This window comes from Oryx dammah, unplaced genomic scaffold (assembly GCF_014754425.2).
Source record: "Oryx dammah isolate SB20612 unplaced genomic scaffold, SCBI_Odam_1.1 HiC_scaffold_1, whole genome shotgun sequence".
Taxonomy (NCBI): domain Eukaryota; kingdom Metazoa; phylum Chordata; class Mammalia; order Artiodactyla; family Bovidae; genus Oryx; species Oryx dammah.
This window is the reverse complement of record NW_024070185.1, coordinates 83,265,853-83,291,196: the sequence shown is the minus strand read 5'-3', so window position 1 is coordinate 83,291,196 and position 25,344 is coordinate 83,265,853. Positions and strand designations below refer to the sequence as shown.

General features: G+C 41.8%; 1 protein-coding gene across 1 annotated transcript in view; it reads right to left on the bottom strand.

Moving 5' to 3' along the window:
* The window catches only part of FAM120A (family with sequence similarity 120A), a 117,472-nt gene that overhangs the window by 69,291 nt on the left and 22,837 nt on the right, over positions 1 to 25,344 (bottom strand). The window contains exons 2-5 of the mRNA XM_040245618.1: positions 23,109 to 23,355; positions 20,002 to 20,084; positions 3,523 to 3,651; positions 2,675 to 2,771 (exon numbers count right to left, since the gene is read on the bottom strand). Coding sequence (XP_040101552.1) covers positions 2,675 to 2,771; positions 3,523 to 3,651; positions 20,002 to 20,084; positions 23,109 to 23,355 — 556 coding nt within the window. The remainder of the gene's footprint in view (positions 1 to 2,674; positions 2,772 to 3,522; positions 3,652 to 20,001; positions 20,085 to 23,108; positions 23,356 to 25,344) is intronic.

Genomic DNA, 25,344 nt, shown 5'->3' with positions numbered 1-25,344 from the left:
TCTCTCTCAAGTTCAGTATATGGTCATATACTGAACTCTACACTGTCCCAAACTATCTGTGCCTGTGCTTTGTTAAGTCCCTTACTGTACAACGATTACTGCAATAGTCAGAAGCAATAAGAAATGCTTTATAGAAAGATGTTGTAGGTGGTTATCACCTACATTAACCTACTTGAAAACATCACTCTAAATATCCCCAGTTCTTTACCAATTACACCACTGTTCTCCATAAACCACTGAGTGAAAGTGAAAGAGAATTCTAAGACTATTAACTTCTTTTGTTAAATACTTACCCCATAATGTTCTTTGATGATTTAATAAGAACATGAAAGCACTTTATAGAACAGTAAATATTTTTAAGAAGCTCAAATTTAAACCTAATTTAAAACTCATCTTCCTCTTCAGAACATCTTCCAAACTGTTATTAGCTCAGGTCAATGCCAAATGGTAAGTCAATCTATCCTGTCTCTATCCTTCTCCTACCTATTTTTCTTCCTACTAATAAATGCTCTAGTCCCAAGCACACGTGCATGCTCAGTCACTTCAGTCATATCCAATTCTGCACAACCCCATGGACTGTAGCCCACGAGGCTCCTCTGTCCATTGCATTCTCCAGGCAAGAATACTGGAGTGGGTTTCCATTTCCTCCTTCAGGGGATATTTCCAACCCAGAGTCAAATCTGAGTTTCCTGTATCTCTTGCACTGGAGGCAGATTCTTTACCAAAATGAGCCACCTGGGAAGCCCAGTCCCAAGTATATTATAATGAATGTTTAAAGTACAACTGTCATATAAGATCTAGAACATCACTACAGATATATGAGGTACCAAGTATGTCTTTGTGTTAACTTCTTTCAGGCTACTTGATCACTCAACATTCAGAGCTTTTGCCAGTCATCCTTCCTACAAGAATAAAAATGACAGTATCTGCTTGTAACAATCACTCATTAAAGCACTTTACCTATACTTGCCCTTTCAATATTAACATAAGTATCCCATTTTAATAAAACAGGAAAAATGAAGCCAGGAGGCAATGGAAAAGAGATGTCCACAACCTGGCATCAGTACCCCGGCCACTCACCTGTCTCAACAGCATCTATTCCTGTGCCAGCAGTAAAACCCAGCCACCACCATCTGCCCCTGTTATATCTCACCTTAACTGAAGAGACACGTGGTATCGAGTTCCCTGCCCAGCACTACCTGTCCGCCTTTCCAAGAGTAACCTTAAGTTACATCTAATCATTTCACTCTCCTTATTCAACAGCTCTTCATGGATTAAGTCATGTGGGCAAATATTTCCCCACTCCTGTAAAGGATGAAGGTGGCAGCTGAGATCCTGGGGTTGTCCATCCCTGGACCCCTGACATTCTTAGGGGTTGGGAGGGTGTGTCTGAGGAGATGTGCAGAGAAGCATTTGACAGGATGGCCTAGTGGAGCCAAGAAAGGTGACAGTGAAGCCTGGACAACAGAAATGGGAATCCCCTGCACACAGGAAGTCAGGGGGAGAGAGCTCTAGGTCCACAGCCAGTGCCAAGACCCCACAGCAGAAGCCAGTGTAGTACATTTCACACAGGAAAGACGGCAGGGCCTGGAAGGTGAGGGGCAGAGGCCAGCAAGAGAAGGAGCTTGATGTGGGGGGAGGAAGCAGGTACGCAGTTGGGAGTTTGTTACAAGCATGAGAGGAATGAATAGGCTGACTGACATTTTTAAACACTACTCTGACTGCTGGGAAGAAAAGACATGGCTAGGGACGGGGGGTGGGTACCCCACGACGGGGAACTGGGTCATCAGATTAAATGGCCTGTACCCTCCTCGATCACACAGCATATTCACTTGTCCATATTCACAATACATATGCACTTGTTGTTACCCACGCACAGAGACTGCCATCAAAAGCCAGCACTTACCTGTATCTGTATCGTCCCCCCCGCCCCCACCAACCACATACACAGCACAGTCATACTGTGCTTAAATGGGTGAGTGAATACTATCATGAAAAGGACACTGTTAGGAACATTTTCAACCGCAGGGTTAATATGAAATCAGTTAAAAGTCTCCTTCCTCTGACAGTCTCATAAAATAAGCACAACTGAAACAACAAGTGGCAGGATGATTTCTCATAGCTTTACTGATCTGGACCCTACAAAATGCAATCTGACTTAGGAAGGAGGTTGGTACTTAGGGTTAGTGCTTTACAACCTCCCATGAGATATTTACTATCAAGCAGCCTTCAGGCAGTTTACAATTGTTTTTAATTCCCCAATTTCAACTCTCTGAGAGAAATCTGATCTTTTGCCAAAAAAAGGCAACAAAGAGGAGACATCAATCCACTGCACTGAAGGCACCTAAAGATCGGGTGGGTCTTCTGTGTCCCTGGCGCACTCTATAAGACCACATCTCACAGACACAGATTTAAGCATCACCATTACTGCCAGCCTTAGTCCTTATGGCTGCATCCTTTTTTCTTCCAATCTCTTAAGTCTCATAAGTTTGCTCTTGCTTTTCAACACTTCCAGGAATTACTACTGAGTCTGCCCAGGAAGTTCTGCTAGTACTTATTTGTATAATGATAGAAATCTTATTTCAAAACAATAAACTCACAAGATTATTGGCCGAATATTTAAATCTCTTTGGTTACTGCATAGTTAGCATCACAGAGGCCTCGAATTACTTACCTAAGTAATGTGGTGGGTGAAATGCCATAGGCTTGCTAGTCGCTGAATAATATCCAATTGCTCTCTTAAATCGAATAACTTTGTCATCTGTTCTAGACTGAAACAAATGCAGGAAAACCTTTGTAAATTAGTAAGCCACTGGTCATGTGTATATTAATATAATTCAACACATGGATAAGTCTATAGCCTTTAAAGCTAGATGAGAGCTTAGAATAAACATTAAAACCGTTAAGGAAAATCAACAGATTATCATTAAAGAAACAAGTTAAACATTAATTCTCTTAGAACACTGTACTTATCAGAGTCTGACATGGCACTCAGGAGACCTGAGTTCTGGGATGCAGTCCTCCAACTTTCCCTTGGCAAGGTCTCTGATGCTACCTGCAAAGGTTTTACTTTCCATCTCTAGCAAAGCGGAGGTACAATTTTAACTCTTCAGAGAGCAAATAGGAAGTCACACAAACTTCATCGCTTCTACTAAAGTCGAACCTCCCTTGAATTCCTTACTTTCCAAAAAAGGAAGAAGAAATCCCTGACCATCACTTGGAGGGATGGACAAGTCAGAGATCCACAATTCTGTTTGCCCATTTGATACGTCTGTCTTAGTAGAAATCCCACTGAATTATGATGGAGGATCTAGGAGCAGCAGCAGCCTTGCTATTTGTCTACCTCTGTGCAGGCTGGAGGGGAGGCTGGAGAAGCCAGGTGAGGGGCCAGCCCTCCTGGCTGGCACCGAGGCCTGACAGCTGGAAGCCCTCCTGGGCATGGCTGGTGTGTGCCTCTCAAGACCCTTCCAAATTCAGCACATACCAGAGCACAAAGCACTACCCAAGAGCTTGCATTTCTACCTGAGAATGCTGGAAAACATCTTTAGCTATGGCATCCAAGTCCGAGGTATCCTGGATGTTGCGGACATAGTCAGCCACAGCCTTGATCACCACATCGCATGGTGGCAAGACCAGCTGGTGGGCCCGGACCTAAGAAAACAAGCACACGTGTCAATACACTAATTCCAAACATGGGCCCCAGAAACTACAGGTAATGCTTTCCTCAGAAGGGCCTGCTTATCATCAATTTGTAAGTTCTTGTCCCTAAGACTTTGAAAGTCTGAGGGTTAAGCCCTGGATCTCCCTTTCAATTGTTGAGATACAACTCAGCAGCTTCAACCTGACTATGTTAAAAAGCATCTGACAGCCTTCCATCACTTCAGAGATGTCTGCAACCTGCTCACGTGAGCACAGCACAGAAGCCCTGGGCCACAGGTGCCCCTCATTTTTCAACACCAGCCAGCCGGAGGCTATGTAGCCCCAAGCTCCCCAGTCCACTAAAAGAGCTAAGGTCAGTTTGGAATGGATGGAAAACAGTATCCCTGAGTGCTAAGGGACACATCTGGTGAAAGACACATGGAATAAAGTGTAGGAATATTTTACACTTGACACCAGGAAATGGTAAGTAAGAAAATTTTTTTTTAAATGTTTCTTTTGGACTTTTTCATGAAAACTTAAAAAAAAAATACATGAAGAAACAAAGATACCTTGATTTAGCAAAATTAAGGTATGCCTATATTCTTAGAAACAAAGATGAATCACATACGAACTTTGTTTATAATTTTCTTTTTAATTTAATGATAGTATGAAATGATGTTTTATGTCCTATTTAGTCACAAAGATCATAAAGATAAATAAGATGGCAAAAACTTCTAAAGGCCAATGTTGTGATTTCAGAGCTGTGCACTCCTGCCCACCACACCTATAAATGTGGTACCTTACACAGCAGGAGGGAAGAGGTGGGCAGACTGCTAACCTCAGGCCAGGCTATTACCCTGGATGATGCAGCTAGGCCCAGTGTCATCACAGGGCCTCTAATGTAGAAAGGAAGGCAGAGGAGCAGGCTTCATACACGAGGGGGTGCAGGACTCTACTGGCCACTGACAGCTTTGATGACGAAGGAAGGGCCATGAGCCACAGAATTCAGCACCTACAGAAGCTAAAAAGGCAGGAAACACTCTCCCGGGAGCCTCCGGAAGAAACGTGGCCCTCTCACACCTTGCTTTTAGCCCAGTGAGACCCACTCTGGTTGTGATCTCTATAACTGTAAGATTATTAACTCTATGATATTTTAAGACACCAAACAGAAATAATAGAGGAAAAATTGAAAGAAAAAAGAAGAAAATCAGAGAAACTCAACATAAACAGAATAGAAGAACCTCTGGAAAAATAAGATTATTACAGTATTACAGTACACACAAATTTTCAGACGCACAAAAGTATATTCAATTCCGTTTTGGAAAAGCAATCTTTTTTTTAAAATAATGTTTTCCATGTTTGAAAAATATTAGCTGCTCTGTCTCCTAGAGAATGGTTTGTCTCTTTGTTCTGGTCAGTGTTTGATAAAGGTCAATTCCATCATAATGAACTCCAGGGAACTAGTAAGATGTCCATGGCTGCAGACCACAAGCACGTTCCTAGAAACCCAATTCCCCCTCTGCAGAATGAAAAACTGTTGACATATACATGTTCCACAGTGACGAGGTCCCTGGAACAGCACATTCCAGTCAGGCTGGGAGAAATGGAAGCTCTGTGCACTCCCTGTCTTTTGGGGTGTTCAACAGTCCCACAGCCAGGGCAGGGAGGAGCGCCAGTTGCTGGCGGCCCCAGGAATGAGAAGCCAGAAGAGAAACCCTGAGCCCTCCTACCATCAACATTTCACTCTCAGTGAGCACACACTACAGGGAAGGAGACAGCCTGCAATGGCCACCAGACTTGAGGCCCTTGGATGACCCCTTCTCTGGGCCTCAACCTTCTGTCTGACTACACTTTGAGGCTAGTTAGCCACAGAACACCTCTTGGCAGTCTGAAAGTCTGTGGTTACCTCATCATGCTGCACAAAGTACTGGAAAAGCCAGCCATTGCAGAAAGAGCTTATATAGAGAACAAATGACAATTAACATAGTGAGAACAAGGGTTTATTAGAAATAAAAATGTCCACAATATGAAAAGGACTTTTCTCCAGGAGGTGGGAGCTAAACGGATGGTGCAGGCAGCCTCTCCCAGGGGATGCACAACAGGCTGGGCAGGCGCACTCTGCCCCATCCCACCTCAAATGAAAAGGACAGTCTGTCGCTTTTGTTCCTATGGATCTCCTTGTCTTCTCTACCCTTATCTTCTACAACACTAAGGCTATGAAATCCTTGAAGTGAACAGATCCTGTCATTAGAGGACCCCTGAATCCTTCTGAGCGGCTAATTTAACACCACCGTCAACTATATCCTTTATAATTTCCTTTGGAACAGACTCTTTGCTCACACCTCACCCCCTCCTCATTCGCCCAGCTTCATTCCCAATCCAGCCTTCCAAATCTAGCTCAGGGTGAGCAGCCACATCTTCCTCTGAGACTGCTGGTGCTACTGCTCCCAAACTATCTCTTGACTGCTATTTAAATGCAACTCAGTATGAACACACTTCAGTTCAGTCGCTCAGTTGTGTCCGACTCTTTGCGACCCCATGGACTGCAGCATGCCAGGCCTCCCTGTCCATCACCAACTCCTGGAGTCCACCCAAACCCATGCCCATTGAGTCGGTGATGCCATCCAACCGTCTCATCCTCTGTCGTCCCCTTCTCCTCCTGCCCTCAACCTTATCAGCATCAGGGTCTTTTCCAATGAGTCAGCTCTTCACATCAGGGGGCCAAAGTACTAGAGTTTCAGCTTCAACATCAGTCCTTCCAATGGACACCCAGGACTTATTTCCTTTAGGATGAACTGGTTGGATCTCCTTGCAGTCCAAGGGACTCTCAAGAGTCTTCTCCAACACCACAGTTCAAAAGCATCAATTCTTCAGCACTCAGCTTTCTTCACAGTCCAACTCTCACATCCATACATGACCACTGGAAAAACCATAGCCTTGACTAGATGGACCTTTGTTGACAAAGAAATGTCTCTGCTTTTTAATATGCTGTCTAGGTTGGTCATAACTTTCCTTCCAAGGAGTAAGCGTCTTTTAATTTATGGCTGCAATCACCATCTGCAGTGATTTTGGAGCCCAGAAAAACAAAGTCAGCCACTGTTTCCACTGTTTCCCCATCTATTTGCCATGAAGTGATGGGACCAGATGCCATGACCTTAGCTTTCTGAATGTTGAGCTTTAAGCCAACTTTTCCACTCTTCTCTTTCACTTTCATCAAGACGCTCTTTAGTTCTTCTTTGCATTTCTGCCATAAGGGTGGTGTCATCTGCATATCTGAGGTTATTGATATTTCTCCCAGCAATCCTGATTCCAGTTTGTGCTTCATCCAGCCCAGCGTTTCTCATGATGTACTCTGCTGCTGCTGTTGCTAAATCGCTTCAGTCCTGTCCGACTCTGCACAACCCCATAGATGGCAGCCCACCAGGCTCCGCCGTCCCTGGGATTCTCCAGGCAAGAACACTGGAGTGGGTTGCCATTTCCTTCTCCAATGCGTGAAAGTGAAGTCGTTCAGTCATATCCAACTCTTTGCGACCCCATGGACTGCAGCCTACCAGGCTCCTCCATCCATGGGATTCTCCAGGCAAGAGTACTGGAGTGGGTTGCCACTGCCTTCTCCAGATGTACTCTGCATATAAGTTAAATAAGCAGGGTGACAATATACAGCCTTGATGTACTCCTTTTCCTATTTGGAACCAGTCTGTTGTTCCATGTCCAGTTCTAACTGTTGCTTCCTGACCAGTATACAGGTTTCTCAAGAGGCAAGTCAGGTGGTCTGGTATTCCCATCTCTTTCAGACTTTTCCACAGTTTATTGTGATCCACACAGTCAAAGGCTTTGGCACAGTCAATAAAGCAGAAATAGATGTTCTTCTGGAACTCTCTTGCTTAACATCATTGCTGAAGCAAAAAAACCTGACCCACTGCACTGCCATTTGGAAAACAGCAACGTGGGAATGATTTTGGCAATTTTGCCAAATTTTGGCAATTTTCAGGAAGAAAACTAGAAACCTGATTTGATCAACATTCACTTGTGAGTAAGGCATTGTTCTAGAAATGAGAACATAGAGCAGCTCCCCAGTACTCGACTTCAAGAAGCTCATATTCTTACTGGAGAAAAAAATGCGGACCAAACTCCAAAAGAGACCTCAGAGGAGAGGCTGGAGAAAAATCATGGCCCAGCTGAGGCGGTAGAAAGGTTTCTGCATCCTCTGTGATTCTCAAAGCACAGCCCTGAGATCCAACTGACTGCAGCCTTGGCACACCCAGACCAATAAAAAGATTTATGTGAGGGGGCTAAGGCAGTTTGTTGTAATAAGCCCACTAACCATTGCATCACTGAACACACCCTGAAGCCTAGTAGTTTCTAGAAGAGTCAAAAGTAAGGAAAACATTTAAACACTATAATCATTAGGTACCTACCAGGGGCTATGCGTTGCTGCTGCTGCTAAGTCGCTTCAGTCGTGTCCGACTCTGTGCGACCCCAGAGACGGCAACCCACCAGGCTCCCCCATCCCTGGGCTTCTCCAGGCAAGAACACTGGAGTGGGTTGCCATTTCCTTCTCCAATGCATGAAAGTGAAAAGTCAAAGTGAAGTCGCTCAGTCGTGTCAGACTCCTAGCAACCCCATGGACTACAGCCTACCAGGCTCCTCCGTCCATAGGATTTTCCAGGCAAGAGTACTAGAGTGGGTTGCCATTGCCTTCTCCGGCTATGCCTTGAGATTCTTAAAAAGTTATGACATGAATCAGTATCTTATACATGTGTGCATGCTAGGTTGCTTCAGTCATGTCCGACTCTTTGTGATCCTATGGACCACAGCCCACCAGGCTTCTCTGTCCATGGGCTTCTCCAGGCAAGAACACTAGAGTGGGTGACACGCCCTCCTCTACAGGATCTTCCTGACCAAAGGACTGAACCCGCATCATCTCTTTCGTGTCCTGCATTGGCAAGCAGGTTCTTTACCACTAGCACCATCAAGCTTGAAAAGGATGCTAAAATGCAGTAATCACACACAATGCTAAATGAGAGCTCTGCACGTGGAAACTGTTATGCAGACACACCGAAGACTTCAACAGATTTGAGTTTAAAGTGTTAACTGTAAACAAAGAAAAGTCCCATCACACTTTGTGAGCAAGGGTCCCCGTAGGCTCTGAAGGAAAGGTGGGCAGGCTTGGGCTCCCTCCTGCAGAAGTGTCTGCATCCAGCTGGGGCTGCAAGGTCCTGTGACTGAGTTCCTCTAGACTGTATGCCACACGCTGCTCTCGGCAGGCATTGCTTCATTTAATCCACAAAACAATGCTGTGAGGTACACTCTTAAATGTATTTCCCATTTGACAGAAGCTCATTAAGGCACCCATAGGAGCCAACAAGGTGAGTAGCTGGGCCACTACCCGACCCGCAGACTGCACACCTGACCACTACACTCTGGCCTAGTTGTCTTCTAAATTAGGCCTCTTTTAGCATTAAATGTCGTTTTCTGTAAAATGATGGTCGATAGCGAGCTCCTTGTTCTTCTAACATTCTTATTTAGAAAAATTAGAAGTTGGCAACACAACAGTAGCCCTCCCAACTGCCCCCCACCCCCCCGCCCCTGCCAAGAGATCCATGAAATCCAAACTCCTGTTGTCGATGAAAGGAGCTACAGAAAGACTGTCAACAGGGGAGGTATGAGATTGGGCCTGGTGTCAGACACATGGAGGATGGGCACGAAGGCAAAGGAACAAAGGAGGGAAGATTAGCGGCTCCTGCTCAAACTCAAGTGACAGTAACGCAGGTGGTACAGAAGGACAGGGTGAGCAAGCTGGGAAAGGTCAGATGAGCTAGACCCAGAGAGGGGAAGAATCAAATTTAATTCCCAATTTCTAACCTGATGACTACAGGGACAGTGGTATCACTAGCTGAGAAACATAACACAGGAAGACAAAACCATTCAGGCAGGGTGATGACATTTTTAGAAACATCCAATTTGGTGCATAGGTGGAGTGCCCAAGCGGAGATGACTTAGTGGACGGTAGGATACACCCAGCAGTTCAAGGAAGACGTCTCACTGGAAGAAGTACACTGGAGAATCATCAACACAGAGATGGTACTTATAACCTTGAAGCAAATGAGACATGCCAGAAAGAAAATGAGAGGATTACAGCAAGGTACAGATGGACCCTAGGGAAGGCACATGCACTCAAGGGCAGCCAGCTCACAGGAGAGTGAAGGAAAGGACGCAGAAATAAGGAATATAGAATGAAGTTGGGGTCTGGGAATCAAGGCAGGAATTTCCCAGAAGGGTGAAAAGAACAGGATGACTGACACTGTCAAATGCTCCAAAGAAGTTGAAAACCACTTGACAAATCACTGGTCAAATCCACAGCCCTGGACAGAGACCCACCTGTGTCTGCTAGAAATAGGTGGGGAGGGGCACAGCGAGCAGTGAGGGGGGGGTAAGCTGTTGGGGAAACAACGGAAGACTGCCCTTGGAAGATTTGAGGATGAAAAAAGAGAGTTAGGAGAACATGGGAGACTAGACCACGTTTACGAACTAAGGATCAAGGACCAAAAGAGGGAGTGTCTACACAGAAGCAAGGAGTTGGCCGGATGAGGCAAGGAAGGGCTCCCCAGATGCATTCAGTGACACAGGCTCAAGAATGTCAGGACAGCCTAGCCTCAGGCTGGAAAAGGGAAGTAAAGTGAGCCTGGAAGAAGAAGGCAAACGGGAACGAGAAGCTGAGGACTCTCATCATCCTTAGATAAAGGACCTCTCTCTAAGAGAAAGCAGTGTGAAAGTGAAGAGAGGTCCGAAGACATGATGAATGTTTAAGATAAATATTAAGGAGAATAAAAGATTAACTGTTGATATTGATAGCTTGGGTTGCCATTTCCTTCTCCAATTAGTGAAGCCACTACCACAATTATGAAATACAATTTTTCCATCACCTCAAACAGTTTCCTGTTCCCCTTCCCATCACAGCCCCAGGCAACCACTAACCTGCTATCTATCACTATACTTTTGACTTTTCTAGGATTTTACATAAAACCAATCTATTTCCTTTGTTTTTAACTCTTCACTTAAGATAATGCTTTAAGATTCAAACAGACTGTAAGAAATTAGTTGGTCCCTTTCTCTGCTATCAGCATTTCATTCTAACACTGTGCCACAATTTATTCATCCATTCACCAGCTGACTACTGCCTAGTGTCTTTGAGACTACAATAGATAAAGCTGCCCGGAGACTCAGACTGAATCATTTGTGTCAACAGAGGATTTCATTCCTCATGAGTAAATGTCTAGTAGTGGGATTGCTGGGTTATATGGCAGGTGTATGTTTAATTTTGTAAGAAACTTTGTCAGACTGTGTTCAAAGTGACCATTCTGGATTCTGCTTCCCAACAGCCACATCTCAGAGCTGCAGGTGCTGACATGTACTGACACTTCTCATCATCTGTCTCCTTAATTTCACCCATTCTAGTGGTTAGTAATGCAGCTCATGGTGGTTTTAATCTGCATTACCTAAGGGCATGGAGCATCTCCTTGTGTGCTTATTGAATATTCTGTAAAATGTCTGTTCAAAATTTTGCCCGTCTTTTTCTTTGTTGTTGGGTTGTGTATCTTATTACTGTATTGTTCTTTATATATTCTGAATACAAGTCCTCTGGTAAGAATTACATTGTGCAAATAGCACAATATAATTCTATCTCCATTCACTGTTGTTGCTTGCTTTTCATTCTTTTAACTAAGAAATCTCTAACTCCGGGTCATAAAGATCTTCTCTTATATTTTCTTCTAGAATAATTTTTATATTTCTAATTTTTGCAAATGAATATCCAGCTATTATAAAGACTAGCCCTTTCCCCATTTAGTTACTTATGGACTTCTGGTAAAGGTAACTAACCATGTATATACATGTTTATTTCTGAACTTGCTCTGTTCCATTGATCTATTCGACACCCTTTTGTCAGTACTACACTGAGTTGATTATTATAGCTTTAAAGTCATACTGAAATTAGGTAACAGTAAGTCCTTCAATGGAGAAGGAAATGGCAACCCACTCCAGTGTTCTTGCCTGGAGAATCCCAGGGACAGGGGAGCCTGGTGGGCTGCCATCTATGGGGTCGCATAGAGTCGGACATGACTGAAGCAACTTAGCAGCAGCAGCAGCAGCAAGTCCTTCAAATTTGCTATTCCTTTTCAACATCTTTGTTGCTTTTCTAGGTCCCTTGCAGTTCCACATGAATTTTAAAACCTGCTTTTCAATTTCCACTTTAAAACAAAGCTTGCTTGGATTTTGATGTGAAAGTGAAGTGAAAATCATTCAGTCATGTCTGACTCTTTGCAATCCCATGGACTATACAGTCCACAGATTTTTTCAATGGACAAAAGATATGAATGGATATTTATCCAAAGAAGGTATACAAATGGCCAGTGAGCAAAGGAAAGGGTGTTCAACATCATTAGTCATCAGAGAAATGCAAATCAAAACCATATTACGTCCACTATGACACATCCACTGTGACAATTAGAAATAAAACAGACAACAACAAGTGTTGGTGAGGACACAGAAAAGTCAGAACTCTCACACATCGCTGGTAAGTGTGAACAGTATAGCTGCTGTGGAAAACAGTGGGGTAGGACCTCAAAAAGTTAAGCATATTATTCCTAGAGACCAGCAATTTCAGTCCAAGGTATACACCCAAGAGAGATGAAAACATGTCTATACAAATACTTGTACCTGAATATTCACAGCAGCATTACAATAGCCAAAATGTGGCTAACAATCTGAATGTCCAGTGACTGATGAACAGATTGAATGTGGCAGGTACACCCACACAACAGATTGTTATTTGGCCATTAAAAAGAATGAAGTACTGATACATGCGACAATGTGACTGAACCTTGGGGGGAAAAAAGATGCTCAATGAAAGAGGCCAGACACAAGAGGTCATATAATTCCACTTATATGAAATGTCCAGAAGAGGCAAATCCATAGAGAAAAAAGTAGACTAGTGGTTGTCAAGGGGTGGGAGAGGGAGAGAAGTAGGAAGTGACCGCTAGCAGGTGAGGTACTGGGTTTCTTTTTGGGGGAATGAAAGTATTTTAAAATTAGACAGTGATGACAGATGCATAAACTTTGTGAAAGCTAAAAACCGCTGGATTATACATTTTGCGTACATGCTCTGTCACTCAGTCATGCCCGACTTTTTGCAACCTCATGGACTGTAGCCCGCTGCTGCTGCTAGGCTCCTCTACTGATGGAATTTTGCAGGCAAGAATACTGGAGTGGATTGTTATTTCCTTCTCCAGGGGATCTTCCCAGCCCAGGGACTGAACCCACGTCTCTTGCATTGGCAGGTGGATTCTTTACCACTGAGCCACCTCAGAAGCCCTGAATCGCATTTTAAAGGAGTAAATTTTATGACGTGTGATTGTATCTCAATAAAACTGTTATAAAAAGAAAAATTTAAAAACATTCTAATCAGGAATGGTACTTTGGAAGTAAATTGCTAGCAAATCCCAGTTTTGTCACATCTTCCTGGCCCCAGATTGGGCTAGTATCAAGAAAAGTGACCTCTCTGGTTGAGTTGCCTAGAAGTGCCCAGGGCAGAGACCACTGGCAAGGTGAGGGGTATAGGTGCATGCACCGAAGACACAGGGTCAGGAAGCTTCCAAGCGAGCTACATTTTCAGAAGAAGTGATCTCTTCTGTTAGAGAGATGGAGACGGCCTATTTAGGAACAACGCTGAGGTTCTGGACCCAGAGGGGAGAAAATACACTTGAAAGTGTCTGCACACGTTTTAAAAAACTGAGGATATGTCACTTAATTAACATAAGACTAGAAGATTCCAGGTCATGAGAAGAAACAGAAACCAAAAGTACTCGAGTAACCTTCCTTTTAACTTACCCCACCAATCACCACCGAAGGCATGAGAAGTCAGCCACTACAAACACTGTATCTTTCAGACGGCTTTTGGACCATGAATCTCTCTCTCCTCCTGACCAGGTTATGCATTTCGGCTCACTCAGGAAGAGTTCTGTAGGCACAGTCCCTATAGAAAGGAGCTAAGCTAAAAGTAACCCTGCAACAACTAGGAAACACAGACTCCTCCCATGACTGTGTCCCTCTTTCCCAGCAAAGTTACTTCTGTCCACAGACAGAAAAGCTATTGAGTCCCAGTGATCCCAGAAGACTCCCCGGAACACCAAGTTTTCCATCTTTACTCTAAAAGCAACTGGGAACAGGGAAAGCAGCTCAGATAAGATACAAATAAGCAAGCATCTTTTGAGTTCAATCTTGTATTTTCCATCTAAGGATTCCTTATACAAATTTTAAATGAGCAAAGAATAAAACTTCTTACCTAAGTTTCCACGACCTAAAAGCTTACATCCCAGCACCATGAATCTGTGCGCTGAAATTCCACAGACTGTTAATTATGTGCAGCTCACTGAATGCATGACACTGTAATATTTTGGAGTACAAATATCAATCTGTTAAAAGTGGTTCTCTTCCAAGAGTGAAATTATAAATAGCTCTCATTTCCACACTGCATAATAACGATTATGCAGTTTTTCAAGCTTCTAGGCCCCTAACAATATTTTCTCTAGAGCCCCCAAAGTCCTTGGGTTTTAGGAAGTACTTTTTAGCTCTTACGATACAATGACTTTTTTGAGGGGAAAAAGGTATGAGTTAACTTCAATTAACACTAATATACAAGCAGGAATTCCTTCTTTAGAATGTCCTATAGTGCCCACGCTGCCACCTCTTGCAATGCCTTAAAAGGTAGAACTCTTAAAATAAATGAAGCCCATCTTTCTATTGATGCACAATTTATATTCAACGTTCTTTCAAAAAAGATTCCAGGAAGTCTGATCACCAGTCTCACTCTAGTGAAGTTGCACAGTATGTTAGATATACCATAAAACTTCAAAAGGCCTGAAATCAGGCTGCTCTTCTCTCTGGAAGCTGGCTCCATGGTGTGAAACCCAGAGAGGGGCCATGCAGAGTGGAGATGAAAATCACTGGTGGGCTGGACACTGGTGAGCAGGTGCTACCCATGGAGCCCCTTCCAGGAAGCCAAGAGAGACGAGATCCTTCGAGTCCTGGCTTCATTCTGAGGGCCCACTGCAAGCCGTGCCATTTGCCATGACTTTGAGAATGCTGGGGTTGTGTGTCCTGCACAGTGAGACACAGACGGCTCTTCTGTCCACCTCCACATTCCTGGGGACCCTGACATGCTACTCTCCCAGAATCAGACTCCCTCCTCCCCCAGGGTCAACCGCCACATCCTGTCCCTAAAGACATTTGTAAAAAGGATTACTCAGTGACTTTTGGTGGCAGACAGTAAGATGTAAACATATAGAGATAACTTTTAGTAAAATTCTAGGTAAATTTAAAACAAAACGTTCCTGAGGTGACCTGCAAGAGTGTCCTGGTATACAGCTGCCTCAGGGAAGATATTGCTGGTAAAGGAAGGTGACTAAAAAGTGAATCCAAAGGTAGAGGTATAAACACTAAAGACCATTTAAATCAGAAAGAGACACGTGCAAGAGCTAGGACTTAGATTTTGAGAAGAGCCAGAAGCAAGCAAGGACGTTTTCGAGGAGACATTTTTTTTTTTTCCAAGGAGACATTTTAACTGGACACACACAGGGAGGAGTTCAAGAGAAACTAGCACCTGCCTGGCCTGTGGCTGATGGGCAGAGCTGGCCTGGGGAAGTGGGGTGGTGATGGTGGCGTGGGCAATTGTGTCCAGGGGAAGGTCTCCTCTGCCCACTCGCCACACTGGGGAAGTGGTATAGAGAAGTCAAAATAGAACCTGAAGAGCTATACAGGAGAACAACACTTGTAGGAGGTCTAAGGAGAGGAAAGGTGAGCATAAAACTTGCAAAGGGGAAATGACAAAGGGACTCTGGGGCAGGAAACACTTGGGAGTCATGAATGACTGACAGGGATAAAACTCAAAATATATGAAACTGAATATGAAGTTTGGGAATACCAAGACCTGCAACTTATGATTCAACTTAAGAAAACACTTTCCGTTAAAAATTTCAATGCCAAACCCAAATAAAAAGTTCCATAACTTTCAAGGACTCAAAATCATAAAACCGTTTTTAAAAATTCAAAAAGCACATGTAAAAAAGGCACTCATTTGGCACATGCTTATAGCCAGGAGGTGTTCCCAAGCAGAGCTGATCACCTAACATCCCAAAGGACTCCCACCCCTGCTTCTAGAATGTCATGTGACTTAAAATGGGCTCCTGCTATCCTGAAAACAAACGAAATATACTTTAATTCCAAAACTAAGAAACTTTACTTCCATAACTAAGAAACTAGAAGTTCTTAACATGTAAACAAGTATTGAAAAGCTTAAAAACTTGACTGGCTGCCTTAACTTCCTCTTTTCTACTGCCCTAACTTGTCTTTTAGGTTTTTAAGTATCTTTAGCATTGCACACCTACTCTAATAAGCACTATCCCTGATTAATAAGGCAGAACAAAACAATTCTGCTCCCTTCCTAGCCTTCTCTGTGGGGATTGCCTCATGATCCAACTGCCTCAGCTGTTTATCACCAGCCACTCCAGGTACTGCTTGTGCTTCTGAATCCAGAGCCCCAGCCACGCTCTCCTATTGGCCCACCCAGCACCGTGGATGGTGATGTCGAAACGTCGACAGGGATAAGATTATGACATTACACGTTAAGGGAGGATTTGAATTTATTAGATAAGTTCATATAACACCAACCCTCTGTGAATAATAAACTAGTAGATATGAACTCAGTGAAATACTTTGGCAAAATAAAGGAGAAAAGGAATGCTTGAAATCGGGGAAGCAAAATCAAGTATCCTTAAAAACTGTATACAACATACTCTGTTGAAAAGGAATAAAAATCATAAGAAAGTTTTATAATCAACAACTAACCAAATTTTCAAAAGATGTAGTTAGTTTTATAACTGGGAAAAAGCAATGAAAAAAGCAGATGGGTACAGACAATTCTAAACAGTAGTAACGTTCATGAGAAAAAAACAGTATCCCACAGTCTAGTTACACAGAGTGAGGTCAGAAAGAGAAAAACAAGTATCACATATTAACACATATATATGAAATCTAGAAAAATGGCACTGAGGAACCTATCTGCAAGGCAAAAATAGAGACACAGACATAGAGAACCGGCATGTGGACACAGTGGGGGAAGGGGCGGGCAGAAGGGATTGAGAGAGTAGCACTGAAACATAGACGTTGCCATGTGTGAAACAGACTGGGAAGTCACTGGGTTATACACGGGCCCGACACTGTGCTCTGTGACAACCCAGAGGGATGGGATGGGATGGGGTCGGGGGGTGGGTGGGAGATTTGAGAGGGAGAGGACATGTGTATGCTTATGGCTGATCCGTGTTTTTGTATGGCAGAAGCTGACACAACATTATAAAGCAATACTCCAATTAAAAAGAAAAAAAAAAATCCCAGTTTTTGTTAAGATGATACTACCCACAGACGGAGAAGGCAGTGGCAACCCACTCCAGTGCTCTGGCCTGGAAAATCCCATGGACGGAGGAGCCTGGTGGGCTGTAGTCCATGGGGTCTCTAAGAGTTGGACATGACTGAGCGACTTCACTTTCACTTTTCACTGTCATGCACTGGAGAAGGAAATGGCAACCCACTCTAGTGTTCTTGCCTGGAGAATCCAAGGGACAGGGGACCTGGTGGGCTGCCGTCTCTGGGGTTGCATAGAGTCGGACACGACTGAAGTGACTTAGTAGCAACAGCACACACAGAAACTGTGTATAAAGGTCAAAACATAAAAGTTTTGCAATTTTTTAACTCAAAGCCAGACATTTTACTTTTCGTCATGTCACTTTAAAAAATCCTACAGCTTATCAAATCATTGAAAAATTATGTTGGACTGCTTCGCTATTATGCCATAAAAATACCTAGCTAATATTTAAAATACACATACTGATAATGCAAAAAATTTGGTTTTTTAAAAAACCCACAAGTGGATAGAAATCTGCTGCCAATGCAGAGGACATGGGTTTGATCCCTGGTCCGGGAAGATTCCACGTGCCCAAAGGCAACAAAGCCCATGTGCCACAACTACTGAGCCCACGAGCGTCAGCTACTGAAGCCTACGTGCCTAGACCCTGTGCTCCACAGCAAGAACAGCTACTGTGGTGAGAAGCCCGCGCTCCACAACAAAGAATAGCTCCCGCCCACCGCAACTAGAGAAAGCCCGTGCACAGCAATGAAGACCCAACACAACCAAAAGTATATAAATAATCTTAAAATACACACACACACAAACAATCCTACAAACAACTTCCAGAGAAAACAGAAAAATGTCAACGTAGACTTATATTAAATGACATTAATTTAGTTGATGTGATAACAGTAATATAATTAAGAGATTATCCTTATTTTTAGGTGGTGGTGTTGATATAAACCAAGGGATTCCCAGGTGGCTCAATGCTTAAGAATCTGCCTACCAATTCAGAAGATGCTAGTTCATGCCTTGGGTCGGAAAGATCCCCTAGAGTAAGAAACGGCAACTCAATCCAGTATTCTTGTCTGGAAAATTTCATGGACAGAGGAGCCTGGCAGGCTACAGTCCACAGGGTCACAAATAGCTGGATATGATGGAGCAGCAGCAGATATAAACCAGTTTTCACAGATAAAGTGTTATGATCTCTGCAACTTACTTCCAGATAGTTGAGTTAAAAAACAAACACATGGATACAAATAATCTTTACAGCAAACTGTTAACAACAGGTGAACCGAGGTGATAGATATGTGAATAGATATTTTCTATTTCAACTTTTTATATATTTTATTTTTATTAACAAACTATTAGGAAAAGTACGTGATAATGATGCTTGCGATCTATTAGTGGATTGAGCTGGTTTTCCAATAATTCTTCAAATAGTTCCTCACTTCTAACCTCTAATACACGAAATAAGGCGAGCTCAATTTAAACATATGTATACAGTCTGGGGATCCTGGGAGCCTCTCACTCACCCCTGCTACTCAAAATAATACCAACCTTGTAAAAAAACAAGCTTTCATAAAAGCATACCATTTAATAAGCTAATGAGGATAATACTTCTGAGTCTACCTGATTTCAGACTGTACTTTTCTCATTCTGCAAGTCATTAATGGTATCACCAGGAGCTTGGAATCAAGTTTACAAATTGTAGTACTGTGTAAATGAAAACACACATGAAGAACAAATAGCAAATAGAGAGCTGTTTTCCTTCAGGCGAAAAAAAAAAAGGCAAAAGAAAACAAGTAACTCAAACAAAAGGAGAAAAACTGACCTTCCAACAGAAGCTGAAAAGCCTCATACCAAGAACTGTTAGGATAAAAAGGAAAATATCAGGGCCTATCAATAAGAAATGGAAAAAAAAAAAAGGTTCTAGGCACCAAGGAACAAGATGAAAGAGGCAGGAGAGGAATGCCACCTGAACTTCGAAGTATCACGGTTTGCTGTAAGCTGAACACTGAAAATCCTATTTGGAGGACAATTCTGACAATAGGGAAAAAGTGCGTTCAGAAACCACTCCATGCAACCTCCCCATTACCACAAGGAACTGAGGCCCAGGCTACCGGCCAGTCTAGGTTCAGAATTCTCAACTCCCTATCTAGTAAGTGGCAGCTATGACGGCAACACTGACAGCAGAGAACACCACACCAATTTTCCCAGCAAAGGGAACTCAGAAAATCACAGGAAGCCACTCACAAATACAAGTTCCCTAGTGACTCATACCACTTCACTACTATGCTCACATCAAACTGTAAACCCTCCCACTTTAGAAAATCAAAGTTAACTGCATCTTCCTGGATGTTCATTACTTTCACAAACAGGAAGGGGAGAAAAATAAGAAAATAAATATCAATGAAACAGTACAAATAGACCATTTTTCTAATGAACTTGGGTCTCCTCAATCACTCATAAAGCATTAAAACTATAGATTTTTACAATATTAGAAAATCAGTAAGAAACTTATGAAATTTATCAAACTCTGCTAAGATACTGATCCATAACAGCAGATGATATTATCTATTGAAAAAAATAATATTTGCAAGAAAAGAAAATATGTACAAACTTTAGCTAAAAAAATTTACACCTATCTAGGTACATGACATGAAGAATTCATCTGAGGAAATTTTTAAAAACATTTATATATATTTCCCTAAAATATAGGTGCTGGGAACAATATAAGGTAGGTTCTTTGTTTTTTTGAAGGCAGCACAGATTCTCAAGTTAGGCGGAAGCATGATATTGCTAATTTTGTGGTATATTTCCTTCTACAATAAAGAAACATTGCTTAGATTATGAAAGGAAAAGGAAAAGCAACAAATGTTGGAAATAAAATGAATTTGTACCTTAAGTGAAGCTAGTGGATGTTCTGGACCAAGTAAACTCCAATGAAAGGAAGCCAGATCTTCATCAGGTAGAATGTGATTTCCTGGAATACAAACAGGCATACCACAAAAGCCATTACTGACAACGAAGAAACTTAATATCACTGCATGTTATAATCTGTAGATTATCTTTGTTAGTTTTAGACTTTGCAATATGACTCCTTAGGGCCACCTCATTTAATACACCGCATAAAACTTCCACACAGACATTGAGAATATTTCTTCATCTTCTAACACAAAACATACAGCAGGCCAACTTCTTGAAGCTGCTTCAACTACATTTCCATTATAGGCTTAACAGCATTCAAAATGAATAAACTGCATAAAACCTAAGTAACTCCCCAGCACAGTATTAAGGTCAGTCTGATAATGCCAGATGCCAGATACCAATCTGATACAAGTTTTCGTGTGTTTATGAGAGGCTATGGCTCAAACTGCATTCTGTGAAGTAGGTTCGACAGCAGATGCAGAATCTACAGTTATAAAACCTGAGGTTAAGTGACAATGCTTGCGTTTTGTGACATGGATCAACACCCTCCTCCTCAAATTTCTAGCACCGCCCACAAAATAGATGTACAAAGCACAGACTACACTACCACCAAGAAGTGTCAGTCAGCTCTTTGCAATATCACCAGGCCTATGTCACAAGTAAGAATTGTATTCAGCTGAGAAACTACCTTTTTTGGGGTGAACACTTTCCCTTCAATATAATGCTTGGATGCCTGATATACTAACATATTTGTTAGTTGTTTTCATACAATTTAAAAGCAATAATTTCCTAAATAATTCTGTGACTTGTATACTATGATTTAGTCACCTCCACACTAAGCAGACACATTCCTAAGCTGCTAACAGAAGGCAAGACAAGGTGTGCGCGTCTCAGCATTGCTACTCATAACACTCTAGACACAGACACGTGACACAGGCTTGCCGAACTGTCACGACACCCACGAGAGCAGAGCCAGGCCCAAACCGTCAATCACTGAGTTCTGTATTGCCTTCCTCTGCTCACAGACAGTGCAGAACTTTCCTATGAAGTATAAAGCATCTGAGATTTGTTTTTGAAGCTACTATCTGAAAAAATATTAAGCCAATTCCAACATCAAATATAGTCTGTTAAAACTTGGGCCACATACTTAAATGAGTATTTCACTCAACTTTTCTAAAACAAAACATCTTATATTGCTATGCTTTCTATTACAAAAAGGAGAAGTTATACTTTCTATTTAAAAGGAAAAATAATATTTCTCATATGAGGACACTGAACTTTTCACACAAAATCCAAACTAAAATATGCTCTAAAAATGCTCACTCAATTAAGAGTTTATAGTTTGCCTAAATTTTTTGAAGAAATTTCAAGCCTTAAATTAATTCATTGCTAAATTATTCACAGTGTTATTATTTTTCACTTCTTTTAATATTTCATAAACTATTAGTTGGTATTATCTCCCAAGAAATTTATTCAATGTTTCTTAAATAAGATAAACAAATACCCTTCCCAGGATAGCTAAGGTATCCATATTCTAAAAGTATAAAATATTCCCATTCATTTAAAGTCAATTAACATGCCCAAGTCAATAGGTATAACATTTAAGTAAATATGAAACTTTTCATGTGTCCATCCACTTCATCACTTTTTAACATTTGAGGAAATATCCTTTTATATTTTAATATCTGAAAACATAAAAGTACTATATGCATTTAGAAATTAGGTTTTAATCCTCTGAATCCGAAGTCACAAGAGTTCACTAAGAAAATGGACAGAAAATAGCCAAGTACTAACTTAAAGACATGTATTTGAGATTGGATCCAAATAAAGACAACTTGTAAAATTAGAATTTTTTTTTATTAATTTGTAGTTACACAATCTGAAATGTTATCACCAAATAACATGAAAAATTATGGCTCCCTCACTATAGTTGTATAAAACTAGTTGTATAAAACTCTTTTGGAATGTTTATTGAAAAATCTGCTAATTAGAAATTTCTAAAAGAGCCCACAATATAGTCCCCCTTGTAAGCACAACCAGATCCTGTTGCTAAGCATTGGAGAATAAAAACTGAGAGAGTACAGTAAGATCTCACTTTTTTTTTTTAATTTTTACTTTACAATTCTGTATTGGTTTTGGCATAGATTGACATGAATCCACCACAGGTGTACATCAGTTTTTCTTAGGACCACACATCTCTCAAAGAGGGCCTGAGTACCCCACACAGCTCTCAATCTCATCACTGAAGTTCTTGGGTTTTACTCACAGAAGGGTCTTGCTCAGAACACATTTACTTATACTGTGGACACAATTTTTACAAACTCTCAGCAAACTAGAGCCAGATTCTCAAGTAGCTAAGTGACATGCACATTCCAAGCACAAGAAAGGGAAGCTGACAGAAAAGATAGAAATAACTATAAACTACAGACATAAAGTGATAAATAAATGGATTACCTATTACCAAGTTGGACTTCCCTGCTGGCTTACCAAGTTACTTAAAAGAGAAAAATTTATATATAAAATCTTAGTTAAAACAAGACCTTAACCCTTCTAGATATTCAGCATAAAAAATTCCTCCAAGGGAGTTTTTAAAGATATTTATACATTTACTTAAGATGCAGCCTTTGGAAACAAAGGTAGGATAGTTTATTTCTGTTGTTTTCCTTTTAAAGTAGTGAGAATCCTGAAAACCAGGGGAACAAAGAACAATGCTAACTTCACAGCAAATTCTCTTCTGTAATTTGTGTCAAAGGTTTAAATGTTTTTCACAGTGAGAACGAATTAGCATTTGTGATTTTTAAATGTTATTTCCCCAAAACATTAAGAGCATTTTTCCCCCAAAATTAGTTTATTGGCCTAGACAAAACAATACATAAACAAACACTTAGGAACAAAAGAAGCACATTATCAGCAAAAAATAATGAGTAAAGAATGTTACTGAAGAGGAGCCCATTCCCTGGTTTTTTAAAATTTAAGACACAATCCAAAATATTCTAGCACTGAAATTTTAAAAAAAATCAGTATGTTCCTGATACACAGAACTTTTTCACAAAGTGAGAGCTTTAACACTGCCACTTACCTAACAGAGCGGCAAAGATAGGGAAGCGGTTTGGGTTCAGGTCCAGCTGCTTGGCAACCTCATGCATCAGGTATTGGCTCGTGGTGAGACTCTTCCCATTCCGGCTCAGTTTTAGGGCGTGGGCACTGAAGTAGTAGGGGATGTTGCACAGTGCATAATCAGAGTCGTATGCAACCAAGCCATGGAAGCCGTTTTCTCTGCAGAAACCGATCACTTCTTGATGATGGTCCTCAATGCTCTGTGCAACCTGTGCAAGTAAGAAGAGCACCTCATCAGAGGCCAGTACCACTGCAGCATGCACTCAATATGCAGACATATTTGTACAGAATCTGCAACTGCCAGATACAGAAGGTATGCGAGAGAGCCAAACAGTCAAAACTGCCATAATAAAGTATGAGGCACATTGCTCAAGTAAGAATTTCAGTAAGAAATATCTCCGGTCAGTAACTTATGATCCCAACCATACCGCAGATTAATTTTCAATTCTTATCAAATTCGAAGATCACCCTATTTAAAAGTATACAACACCAGCTGGCCCCTGTGACATTATTTTGAAGGAAGGGGGTGGAGTGGAGAAGGGGAAGACAGAGGAGGAAAATGAAGTGAGAAGGAAGGAGACAAAGGGAGAAGTGAAACCAAAATAATTTCTTCAAAGAAGATCACAGCAAATAGGTGAAATAATCAGAAGGATTTTCTAAACAAAAGTAAAAGCCAAGTATTATCCACCACCTATCTGTCTACTAGTTAATATAGATCCTGAAGCATTGAGCATATGGGACAATAAGAATGAACATGTGTTCAGTTCAGTTCAGTCGTGTCTGACTCTTTGTGACCCCACTGACTGCAGCATGCCAGGCTTCCCTGTCCATCATCAACTCATGTCCATAGAGTCAGTGATGCCATCCAACCATCTCATCCTCTGTCAACCCCTTCTTCTCCTGCCTTCAATCTTTACCAGCATCAGGGTCTTTTCCAATGAGTCAGTTCTTCCCATCAGGTGGCCAAAGTACTAGAGCTTCAGCTTCAGCATCAATCCTTCCAGTGGATATTCAGGACTGATTTTCTTTAGTCTTCAAGTCCATGCTCCCTACCTCAAATCACTTTATTATGTAGAATTTTATATTTACAGCAATGTCTTAAGGCATTTAAAAATCACCAGTGATTCCTGTTTTCCAGACATCTTTAACATTAAGTCTGCACAATCTCCTAAAAGGTTTTTGAAATGAAAAGAGACTTTAAGTACCATTCCCTTGCTCCACTCCCTCAATGGGGATCTAGAACAGGGAGCATGGCTGCTTGCTTCATAGAATCAGATATCCTGTAAAGGAGATTATTGTTACATAGTTGCTAAGTCGTGTCCAGACTCTTTTTGACCCCATGGACTATAGCCTCTCAGGCTCCTCTGTCCAAGGGATTTCCCAGTCAAAAATACTGGAGTGGGTAGCCATTCCCTTCTCCAGGGAATCTCCCTGACCCAGGGATCGAACCTGTGTCTCCTCCTTTGGCAGGCAGATTCTTTACCACTGAGCCACCAGATGGGGCAGAATTAAAGGTATGAGTTGAGTCAGTGTATAATGTATGTTTTGCAAGAGAGTTTATTAACCTATTCTTCTGGGAAACTGAGGCTAAGAGCAGTTCAGAACCTAGCTCTGCCCAGCTCTAGGACGAGAGCAGTCCAGAGACATCCTCTCTGAGCACCCTTTGCCTACATGTCTCACAGCATATTACCTCATTATAATAACCCAGCAAGGGGAAAGGAGACAGCCCTGTGTGGTCACTCAGAAAGGTGTTCAACAAGCAGGGGAAGAGCAAGTGTACTGGCTCAGACGTGAGTGTGGTATATGCAGCCCCGTCCTAGTGACCCAGGGGTAAGCAGCAAGTGATGGAGTCACAGCAGGTAGGACAGGTCTATGGCAGGTTTTCAAGGAAGGCTACTGGCAATGCAAAACAACAGGCAATACATTTCCAGAGCTGCAAAGCACTCATACTCTTTGACCCTGAAGTAATCTTACTCCAGGAAATACAGCCTAAGAAACCAACCCATCAGATAAAAAAATGCTGGGAGCATAAAAAGGATGAAGGTAGCCTTCTAGGGGAAAAATAATATTAAGGAGCTAGGCAAAGACAGAAACTACACAGTGTTGTGAAGAAACTTGAGAAAAGCCTGGAACAAAATATTAAACAAAACCATTTCAGAACACAATATTCAGTACATACAACCACAAAGGAATAAGCA